Below are 11,616 nucleotides of genomic sequence, written 5' to 3' on the forward strand. Positions count from 1 at the left end.
TGGAACGATCTTCCCACAGAAGTAGTATATAAATGCGGATACCATCAGTTCCTTCAAATATCGAATTGACCGTCATTTCGTTGTGTCAGGAGTAAACTGAATACCGAGGTGCTTTCATCTTCATCCCAGGCCCCAAGTGGCTGTCGAGCAGATTAAAACACCAGCGGGCAACCTCGTAATGAGCCAGTAGGCTTTCTGTTGCCTACATTTTCATGTTTCCTCCTTTTACTACCTCTATCCTCCTCCTCCTCCTCCTCTTCTTCACCTTCTCTTCCTCCTCTTTCTCTTTCTCCTTCTACTACTTCTCTTCTTCCTCCTCCTCCTCCTCTTCTTCTGCACTTTCTCTTTCTCCTTCTACTACTTCTCTTCCTCCTCCTCCTACTCCCCCGCCTCTCCCTCCTCCTCGTCGTCGTCAGGGGCATCAATCAAACACAATGAGCTGAACAAATTCCTTTTTTTGCCGAAATGAAAAACAAGTTAATAACAATCAAAATAAATAGACAAAAAATAATAAATATTCCAAATATCCTGGACCGCCAGCAGCCCAGGTAGCAAAAAGTCAGGTCCGTTGAGTCAGTTGTTCCTGAGTCACGTCCTGAGGTTGACTAGTCGGCGTTGAGTCAGTCATACATTCAGTCACTCTATCACGTGAGTCAGTTAAGCTCGTCTGTTATAGCGAGTCACCGCGTCGAGTCATGGATCCGCTGAGTCACTGAGCAAAGCGTGAGTCGTCAATGATGAGTCACTGAGGCTTCGTGAGTCATGGAGTGTTAGTCATGTTAGTCACTGAGTCAGTCAGGTACGGTTCTTCACAGTGAGTCAGTGGTGGTTCGTGCGAGTCACTGAGCCTCTCTGAGTGTGGGTTAGTGAGTCAGTAAGTCAGTCAGTCAGTCACGCTATAGTCAGTGTGTGAGTCAGTTGTCTGGATACAAAACCATTCATTCATGAGTCACTAGAAGTTTGATTTTTTTTGTATTAGTCAGTCAGTGAGTCAGAGCAGTCACTGAGGTGAGTCACTGAGTCCGTTTTGAGCGTTGGTGAGTCACCGTGAGTCAGGTACATTCAGGGTCCTCTTAACATGTAAGCTGATGGAATTGTCACTCCAATAAATAGATAAATAGTCATAAATAGATCAATAAATAGATAAATAAATGCTGACAAGTCTACAACGTCCACAATGACGGTCATTACGAAGACTTGCGAAACAGTGGCCGAACGTATGATGGAAAAAAAACTATAGCGAATAAGTGAATGACAAAGTGCTTGGCAATAGCCACTTAACACAATCTTGAAATTTGACAAAACAATTAATTTTCTGGTTCGTTCTTTTCTCCTTCCTTTTTTTTCTGTGATGTGAGATAAATAAATGACAAAGTGCTAACCGTCCTAAGCCTTTTGATTGAGAGTGCATGTGATAACCAATTCCTCTAAGACAGTGTGTGCCTTCCTTTCCTTACTCCGTGTCTGTGTTCTGCGTCTGTCCGTGTTGTGATCGCCTAGTAAATAAGTCTCGTGTGTGTGTCTCTGTGTGTCTGTCTGGGCACCAACACCAACAGACAGAAACAGCAGCGTCACAGTGTTGGATCTACTTGTCTGCCTGTCTGTCTGTGTGGCTGTCGACACACCAATACCAACAGACAGAAACAGCAGCGTCACAGTGTTGGATCTACCTGTCTGTCTGTGTGTCTGTCTGGCTGTCATCAGCACACCAATGCTAACAGACAGCAAAAACTGACAGTAACAGCATAAACAACAATGACAGTCAGCGTTACAATGTTGGATCTGTCTGTCTGTCTGTGTGTCTGCTTGTCTGTCACACTTAATCTAAATAAAACCTTACGTACTAATTTTCACGGGATAAGTTGATTGTTCAGGTTATCAAAAATAAGTATCAACAACAACAACAGTAACAACAACAATAACAATAACATTAATAACAGTAGTAGTCCGTGTCTCTGAGTCAGTCAAAGAGTCAGTTAGTGAGTCACAGGGAAGACTAGAAAGTCACAGCTTCCTTAGAGTCAGTCAGTCAGTCAGTCACATGTAGTAGTGACGACAATAATAATGATAATATTTTTTTCTTTTCGTTTTTTTATGATTGAATTGTGGTTTGACACTTTTATTATTATTATTTTCTTTTTCTTCTTCTACTCCTTGTTTTCTTTTCTTTTTAATTGTCTTATATATTTTCTTCTTCATCATCAAAACTTCTTCATTTTCTTTCTTTTTTTCTCCTTTTTTTCTTGCTTTCTTTTTCAATTGTCTTTCATTTTCTTCTTTGTCTAACACTTCTTCTTTCTTCTTCTTCTTCTTATTATTATTATTATTACTATCATAATTATCATCATCATCATCATCACTATCAGGTCCTTTACACGTCTTGAGTCAACGTAAAAAGTCTTTGGTAAATAAAAAAAAAAGAAGCGGTAAAAATGGTAACTAGAAATATCAATCAATTAAACGTAACGTGAAAAAATATATTAATTATCTTCTCGTCTAGTACGTGTCTGAGCATGTCCTGTGTTATAACGATAGTCTTTGGTTAAGCGTCCTAACAGTACCCGTAGTAGTAGTAGTAGTAGTAGTAGTAGTAGTAGTAGCAGTAGGAGGAGGAGTAATAGTAGTAGTAGGAAGAGAAGGGGTAAGAGGAGGATAGTAGTAGTAGTAGTTCTAAGTCTGATTGTCATGGTGCCCGGAACGGAGGCATTTGAACCAACCACACACACACACACAGGGAGGTGGACTGCTTGCTATGTCACAGTCTGGTGGTCGGGTCAGTCAGTCAATGTGTGTGTGTGTCGGTGTGGTCGGTCGTCTGCCGCCGCCCGTGGGTCAGGCTGGGCGCCACTCTAGGGTTCACGGGGATGGAATGAGGGAGGGAGGGTGAGGGACATATTCTCAAACACTTCAGCGTCTTACCACATATTTTGACAAGGCTTTCGTGGGAGTGTTGGGCATTTCCAGGGCTAGTTTTATGACCTTGATGGTAGGTTAGGTTAGGGTCAAACATTTCTGCACCCAAACATTCATATTTGACAAGGCTTTCGTGGGAGTGATGGGCATTTGCAGTGGTAATTTTATGACCCTGGTGGTAAATTAGATTTGGGTCAAACATTTCAGCACCCAGGCACACACATTTTGTCAAGGCTTTCGTAGGAGCGTTTGGCGTTTCAAGGGCAAATTTTATGACCCTGGTGGTAGTCTGACTCTTCTTCTGCACCATGAACCTAAGGAGACAATTATGTGAACCCAAGCGATCTCCTCTTCGGCCTTTGGAAATAGTTTATGTGAGGGGCGGAAGCGTCTGAGAATACCGACCTCACGTGTCTCACCTAACATTGAGCAACCGTAGCAAAGCGTCAGAAGTAGCCTTGCTTGTCTGTGAGTCTGAGTCTATGGGAGGGGGTGGTTGGTTAGTCCATGTTCAGCGGTCATTCTGTGAGGCTGTGGGGTGCTAAGCTACGTAAGGGATAAGAGTAGGTATCGTTAGCCTGGTCATTGGTAAGCATCTGTGGCGCCCTCGTCTAAGAATCCATCAAATAACTGTAATGGATTAGTCTTGCGTATCACAGTCCAAAGAGTCGCAGCCCGCAGACAGCCCGACCCTCGCCTGCCTCTTGCCCCTTGCAACACGCCAATAGACAAACGCAGTGCCGGTTCAGGTCTAATCCTAGCGGTAAGGAAGGATGAGGGGATGGAAGGGGAAGAGGAGAAGGGAAGGGAAAGTAAGGGGAAGGGTAAGGAAGTGGAAGGGAAGGGAGAGGAAAGGAGGGGTAGGGAAAGGAAGGGGAAGAGAAGAGAAGGTAAGGGAGTGGAAGGAAGTGGAAGGGAAGGGAAGGGAAGGGAAGTGGAGGGGAGGGAAAGGGAAGGGAAGATTGCGTTAAATTTGACTTAAAACCGGCACAGCAAACCACTCCGCTGAGGTGTGATGGAGGTTGTCAACACAGGCAGTATTGGCGCTAGTCTGAACCATCACGGGGAGGGGGCAAGGGGGGGAGGAGAACCTGCGGGCACTATGGCACAGAGAGAAAACTAAAAAAAATAACAACCAAAAGGCCGGAGACAAGGACACAGAAGGAAGGGCAGCAGTCAGTCAACAGTCAGGAGTCACTGTTGCCAGAGGACAGTAGTAGCGTTGCGTCTATCCGTGCGTCACACAACCTGCGTCTCCTCCCCGCTACTCCTCGGCGTCAGGGTCGGAGGTACTGGAGGAGGAGTCTTCAGGGAGGTGGTTGGAGGGGGGGTGAGCGGCCGGGGGGGACAGGGAGGAGAGGTGGGGCGGGTCGCGGCAGATCAGAGTCTCACACTGGTCATTCCTCGCTGCCCTGAACACATTGACGAGACCCACGCGGCGGGCGATGGGGTCCGGCGTTCTGTAGGGTGGGAAAACGACACACATTACGAGGCGAGGCGCGACGACCAAACAGCCACTGACGAACAGCCTTCTGAACATTACGGGGCTCACACATCCAGTTAGCAAGGCATTCGTAGAGGTTGTGTTAGTATTGCCATGGCTAATTGTATGAGCCGAGGGATAGTTTGAAAAGACTTCTGAACAATACGGGGCTCTCACATCCAGTTAGCAAGGCATTCGTAGAGGTTGTGTTAGTATTGCCATGGCTAATTGTATGAGCCGAGGGATAGTTTGAAAAGACTTCTGAACATTACGGGGCTCTCACATCCAGTTAGCAAGGCATTCGTAGAGGTTGTGTTAGTATTGCCATGGCTAGTTGTATGAGCCGAGGGATAGTTTGAAAAGACTTCTGAACATTACGGGGCTCTCACATCCAGTTAGCAAGGCATTCGTAGAGGTTGTGTTAGTATTGCCATGGCTAGTTGTATGAGCCGAGGGATAGTTTGAAAAGACTTCTGAACATTACGGGGCTCTCACATCCAGTTAGCAAGGCATTCGTAGAGGTTGTGTTAGTATTGCCATGGCTAGAGCCTAGTTGTATGACCCGAGAGATAGTTTGAAAAGGCTTCTGAACATTTCGGGATTCACACACCCACAGTTGGCAAGGCTTAAGCTACAGTTTGGCAACGTTGCCCAAACAGCCAATGACGAACAGCCCAAACACAAACGTAAGGCAATACTCTTCTCTTGGTTTGGCATTGGCTGCAAGTTTCAACATTCGCGGATTCGGATCTCGCGGATTGTCTGAGAAGAAAAGCGCATAACTGCAAAGAAGCGAAAGTGTCAAGTAAGTTATATGACAAGACTTCCGTACTTGTGGCATTTCCAGCAGTACTCTTATATAAGCCTGGTGGTAGTTTGACAAAGCCTCTGTACCATAAACGTGAACAGAACCACTCATGAGAACGCCTATTACTTCTCTCTCTCTCTTTTTTTTTAGTGTGTGTTTAGAAGTAATTGATGTGAGTAGCAGAAGCGTCTAAGAATACCGACCTATCACAACAGCCTGACATAGGAGGTCAAGGCGCTCACTCGAAACAGAACAGATTAAGTAAATAAAAATAAATAAAGAATCAAAATGATGAGTAAACAAAGACCAGTGGATTTATAACAGGGTGAGAGAACAGTCCAGCCCATGAGTGGATGAATGAGTGAGTGAGCGATAAAGCAAAAAACAGTGAATGAGTGAATGATAATGAATGACAATGAATAAGTGAATGGCAGAGTGAACGATAGTGAATGAGAGTAAAGACAGCGAAAAACAGAATGAATGATAGAGTGAATGACAGTGAGTGATAGTGAATGATAGGTTGAATGACAGTGAATAACAGAGTGAATGGGAGAGTGGATGATAGTGAATAACAGTGAAAGAACGAAGGAAACATGTAATACTAAGAGAGCGGTCCAGCCCCCAGAGTGAGTGAGTGGCCGTTCCGTTAGCAAGAGGCCGCACAAAGATGACTCAGACTTATTACCGCAAATTGCATAGAGAAACACAATGTAAAATGACCCAATGCAGAACGGTCTCTCTCTCTCTCGCCTTTTATCTACTTACCTATCTACTTATATTTAACTCTCTCTCTCTCTCTCTCTCTCTCTCTCTCTCTCTCTCTCTCTCTCTCTCTCTCTCTCTCTCTCTCTCTCTCCACACACACGGTGACACACCTAATCACTCCCACTCCCCCCACACCCCCGGGTCCCCCATATACTCACAGGGTGGCCACGTAGTAGAACGCCCGCTGCATGAAAGAGGCGTTCTCACTCTCGCCGATCTTGGTCAGCTCGCAGAACAGCTTCCTCTGGCACCGGGGCTCCAGGAGGGGGGTGAAGTCCTGCGCCTCCAAGATTTCGTGAAGAAGAGGCAGCTCGGAGGGGTCCAGCGAAGCGTCAATCTCAGAGCCGTCGTCGAAGCTGCGTCTGAGGGAGGGATGGCAAGGGTGAGGTTCAGGAAGGGAGAGAAGAAGGGGAAGGAAAGGAGAGGGGAACGGAGGGAGGGGAAGAATAAGAGATGAAGGGAAAGGGAAAAGGTAGAAGAAGGATGAGAGAAGAAGGGAAAGGGTAGGAAAAGGGAGGAAAGAAAGGGTGAGATTAAGTTGAGGGAGGGAAACGGGAAGGGAGGTGTTGATTAGAGAAAAGGGGAAGGGAAGTGTTGAGATGGGAAGGCAAGGTTTTCAAAGGGCGGGGGTTAGAAGCATAAGGGTAAGGAAGGGAAGGGTAAGGAGAGGTAGGACGAAGGTCGGGGTAAGGAAGGACGCGAAAGGAAGGGAAAGGTAGGGACGAAAGGAATAGAGGATAAGGGAGAGAGATCGACATATATGTATTCAATTGCAATATATAAGATGTAAAAATAAAGAAAGGAGAGAGAGGGAAGGGGGGGGGAATGAGGGAAGGGAGAGAGAGGGGAGGGAAAGGGTGTGAGTCGGCCACGCACACACGCACTCACCTCCTGATGGCGACGGTCATAAAACTTGCGGGCAGAGCGGAACCCAGCGCGAGGAGAGGGACTCCGACGATGGCGGCGTTGAAGAGGATGTCACCGAAGGACCAACTGGATTCCTCGACGCTGTAGAGAAAGAGACGGTAGTAGTAGTAGTAGTAGAAGTGGTAGTGGTAGTAGTAGTGGTTGTGAAGGGAATAGAGAAGAAATTTGGAGGACTTGATTATGAAGAGTGCATACGTCTCTGTCTGCCTGTCTGTCTGTCTGTACCTATCTATGGATAATATAGATAGATAGGTAGATATTTCACCCCCCCCCCCCCCCACACACACACACCGGCCTTGCCAAATTACCGTACTCATCACACTGCATTCTCGTACTTTCTGACCGCTAACCATGGCAAAAAAGAACGAGAAACATCATTATATAACAGTTTCAACGATAACTTTAATATTCTACCGTTATTTGTGGGGTTGCGAGTTTTGGAGCCGAAAAATTATAAATGCAGTGTTTAGAGTGCGACAATTTTTGGCATCGCTGACCAACACCCTAACACAAACCCCCACCCCCCCCCACTTCCCCAACCCCCCCTACACCCCCCCCCATACACTTACTCGTCATCTCTTGCATTGTAGCTGAATTGGTTGGGATGCGGCACCACCTGGTAGGGCTGGTAGCTACTGTAGGAGGACTGACCACTCGCGGACGGCGCAATGTGACCCACGGAAGGCAGCCCGTAGCCGACCTGAGCAGAGGCGCTTCCGGGGTAGTACAGCTGATAGTCGTAGTTGTTGTAGTCGTAGTCATCATAGTCGTCGTAGTCAAAGCCCATCCACTCCATGATAGCCTGGCCCCACTCCGAGAAGGTTCGCCCTGTGAGTATGAAAAGGAAGGTGAGATTATAGACGAAAGATGAAAAAAGAAGAAGTTGAGAGAGAGAAAAGGCTCCACATCCTCACACACTCCATGACAGCCTGTGAGTATGAAAAGGAAGGTGTGATTATAGACGAGAGAAGCTGAGAAAAGAAGTTGAGAGAGAGAAAAGACCCTCACACACTCCATGATAGATTGTCCCCACTCCGAGAAGGTTCGCCCTGTGAGTATGAAAAGGAAGGTGAGATTATAGACGAGAGAAGATGATAAAAGAAGTTGAGAGAGAGAAAAGACCCTCACACACTCCATGATAGATTGTCCCCACTCCGAGAAGGTTCGCCCTGTGAGTATGAAAAGGAAGGTGAGATTATAGACGAGAGAAGATGACAAAAAAAAAGTTGAAAGAGAGAAAAGGCTCCCCACACCCTCACACACTCCATGGTAGATTGTCCCCACTCTGAAAAGGTCCGCCTTGTCAGTATGAGAAAGATCAAAGAAGATGACTTGAAAGGCGAGAGAAGATGAAAAAAGAAGTTGAGAGAAAAACATGGCCCCCACCCCCACCACCCATGACAGCCTGACCCCACTCCGAGAAGGTTCGTCCCATGGGGTTGATGAATTGAGTGTGTTAGTGTGTGTTTGTGAGTGTGTGTCGTTTAGTAAGGTTTGGTTATGTGTTGGACTCGTTATCGTTTGTGTGTTAGTGTGTTTCGTTTGGTAAGGTTTGGTTATGTGTTGGACTCGTTATCATTTGTGTGTGAGTGTGTGTCGTTTAGTAAGGTTTGGTTATGTGTTGGACTCGTTATCGTTTGTGTGTGTGTGTGTTTGTGTGTGAGTGTGTGTCGTTTAGTAAGGTTTGGTTATGTGTTGGACTCGTTATCATTTGTGTGTGTGTGTTTGTGTGTGAGTGTGTGTCGTTTAGTAAGGTTTGGTTATGTGTTGGACTCGTTATCATTTGTGTGTTAGTGTGTTTGTGTGTTAGTGTGTGTCGTTTAGTAAGGTTTGGTTATGTGTTGGACTCGTGATCGTTATGACAGTCAGAACTTACCTATACTACCGCCTCCTTCCCTATCCCCCCCCGCCCCCCGGAGGTCTGTGTATTTCAAGCTGCATAGTGTCGTGTGTGTGTGTGTGTGTGTGTGTGTGTGTGTGTGTGTGGGGGTGTGTGTGTGTTTCCCCCCCCCCCAAAAAAAAAAAATGCAAAACTTTCTCTTGGTTTGGTAAATGCTTAAAAAATGTTTCGTTCTGATTATGAGAGAAAGTTACTACTACGACTGCTACTACTACTACTACTATTACTACTACTTTCCTGCTCCTTCTCCTCCTCCTACCACTATTACTCCTACCACCGTTACCCCCTCCCCCCCCACACCACCACCAGTACCCACCCGTCGCCTCGCCCTTGGCAAGGTATGACTCGGGGCTCTCCGCCGCTGCCTCCACATCTGAGTCAGCCGCCGCCGCCGCCGCCGCCGCCGCCAGCACCACCACCAGAACTGCCGTCCACCTCGTCATCTGGAAGAGTAAAGAGAGAAAGAATGAGATAAACAGATATAATTAAAGAGATTGGTAACTACCGTATATACTCGCTTAGAAGTAGTGGAAAGTGTTAGCAGTAGGAGTAGGAAGAGGAGGAGGAGGAGAAACAGTATAGTAGTAGTAGTAGTAGTAGTAGTAGAAGAAAAAGAACAACAAGAAGTAGAAGAAAAGAGGACGATGAAGAGGGTGGCAGAAGTAATAGTAGTAGTAGTAGTAGTAGTAGTAGTAAACAGTAGAAGCAGCAATATCAGTAGCAACAGTATAGTAACCCCTTGAAAAACATGTCCAAGGTGACCCTTCAACCCAGTCTTACAAGTGGCCAAGGAATTCGTCTTTTCCGCGCGCGTGTCCGCATCGAAGCAATGAATTAACTGTAACACGACCGTTGGGCGCGTGTTTGTTATGCGCGGCGGACCGTTCACACATCCGCTGGTCCGTTAAATCCAGGTGTTTGTTTTTCTCTTCTTCCGTGGCGTTCCTGTTCTCGTTTCCTTAACCATACCTATCTGTTTGTACTTTCTCATTCTTAATCCATTCTCTTTCTCATTCTTAATCCATTCTCTTTCTCATTCTTAATCCATTCTCTTTCTCATTCTTAATCCATTCTCTTTCTCATTCTTAATCCATTCTCTTTCTCATTCTTAATCCATTCTCTTTCTCATTCCTAATCCATTCTCTTTCTCATTCCTAATCCATCCCCATCTCATTCTCACTCCATAAACTCATTCTGCTACCTTCCTCACACCATATAACTCTTACCTCCCTCATTCCACATTTATTTGACATTCCCTTCTTGCTCTCTCATCTACTGAACGTGCTAATTGAATGTCTTTATCTCCTACCCCTCCCTCCATTGGCCCCACTGCACATAACTTTCCACTCAAGCTCACCTCTATGCTATGATGCTATCCAACTTCCTATTGCAAGAGTGGACAGGTATCTCCACTCTTTCATCCCTTCCTCTCACGTTCATTTCTATGCTATCCAACTTCCTAATGCAAAAGTGAACCGGTTTCTCCACTCTTTCATCCCTTCCACTCAGGCTCATCTCTGTGTTATCCAACCTTCTACTGCAAGTATGAACCGGTATCTTTATTCTTTTATCCCTTCCACTTATTCGTATTCTTAGACGCTTTTGACTTACACAACAAATATTTCCAAAGGTTACAGGGATCAACTGGGTTCTCATGAGTGTCTTTCCACGTTCATGGTGCAGAAGCCTTGTCACACTATCACGAGGCTCATAAAACTACCCATGGAAAGACTAACACAACCTCTACCAAAGCCTTGTCAAACTATCACGAGGCTCATAAAACTACCCATGGAAAGACTAACACAACCTCTACCAAAGCCTTGTCAAACTATCACTAGGCTTATAAAACTACCCATGGAAAGACTAACACAACCTCTACCAAAGCCTTGTCAAACTATCACTAGGCTTATAAAACTACCCTTGGAAATACTAACACAACCTCTACCAAAGCCTTGTCAAACTATCACTAGGCTTATAAAACTACCCTTGGAAAGACTAACACAACCTCTACGAAAGCCTTGTCAAACTATCACTAGCCTCACAACAGTACCCGTGGAAATACTAACACAACCTCTACCAAAGCCTTGTCGAATGTGTGTGTGTGAGCCACTAAATACTTGAGAATACGGCCCTAAGATAAGAGAGAAAAATGCTCGCTGGATGTTGTTCTGCTCCAGCTAATAAAACAAATGCCACACGAGAAACATCAACTGCCTCAGCCCCTTCATAGATTTGATCCGCTTTGTGAACTCCAAAATGCGTTCTGTAAGTGTTTGAGATCCAGAATTTTTGAGTTTCCGAGGGGGGGGGGGGGGGGGGGGGCTGGCACCCGCTTTGCTCTCCTTGGAGGCGGTCAACTCGGTCCTCTCATATTTTGTCAGGCCATGAGTTGTTGCCTGAGTGGTTTTGGGGGTACTTCTCTTTCTTTCTCGTGTTCTCTCATATTCACCTAAATTTAACCAGCTTGAGATATTGACCTAATAATGTTCTCCTATGAATTTAGTGAGCACACGCCAATCCGTTCATGAGATATTCTGCTAACACGAAAAAGACAAACGTACAGACAGATTGAATACGTTATCGTCCTTCTTGGGGCGGAGATGCACCAACGAGAATAGGCGAGATTGAACGGAAAGAAGATAATGATCCACTGCAGCGAACAAGAGTCGAGGAGCAGCCAGCCAGTGAGCGGGGCGCCGCCAGCCTGGTCCACACAAGGATTAGCCCAAAACAATGGTGTGTAAATTTGGGAAGCAGTATGAAGAAGCGAATCGTTACACGCATGTACAACCCGGCACAAGTAGCAGCAAATTTATATAC

At 45.8% G+C, this 11,616-nt stretch overlaps 1 protein-coding gene across 1 annotated transcript in view; it reads right to left on the minus strand.

The window, feature by feature from the left end:
- Window positions 1-440: 440 nt before the first annotated feature.
- The window catches only part of LOC126985944 (uncharacterized), a 68,166-nt gene continuing 56,990 nt past the window's right edge, over window positions 441-11,616 (minus strand). The window contains exons 2-6 of the mRNA XM_050841541.1: window positions 9,113-9,239; window positions 7,466-7,724; window positions 6,858-6,977; window positions 6,128-6,331; window positions 441-4,373 (exon numbers count right to left, since the gene is read on the minus strand). Coding sequence (XP_050697498.1) covers window positions 4,178-4,373; window positions 6,128-6,331; window positions 6,858-6,977; window positions 7,466-7,724; window positions 9,113-9,239 — 906 coding nt within the window. The 3' untranslated portion in view covers window positions 441-4,177. The remainder of the gene's footprint in view (window positions 4,374-6,127; window positions 6,332-6,857; window positions 6,978-7,465; window positions 7,725-9,112; window positions 9,240-11,616) is intronic.

This window comes from Eriocheir sinensis, chromosome 60, assembly GCF_024679095.1.
Source record: "Eriocheir sinensis breed Jianghai 21 chromosome 60, ASM2467909v1, whole genome shotgun sequence".
Classification (NCBI taxonomy): Eukaryota; Metazoa; Arthropoda; class Malacostraca; order Decapoda; family Varunidae; genus Eriocheir; species Eriocheir sinensis.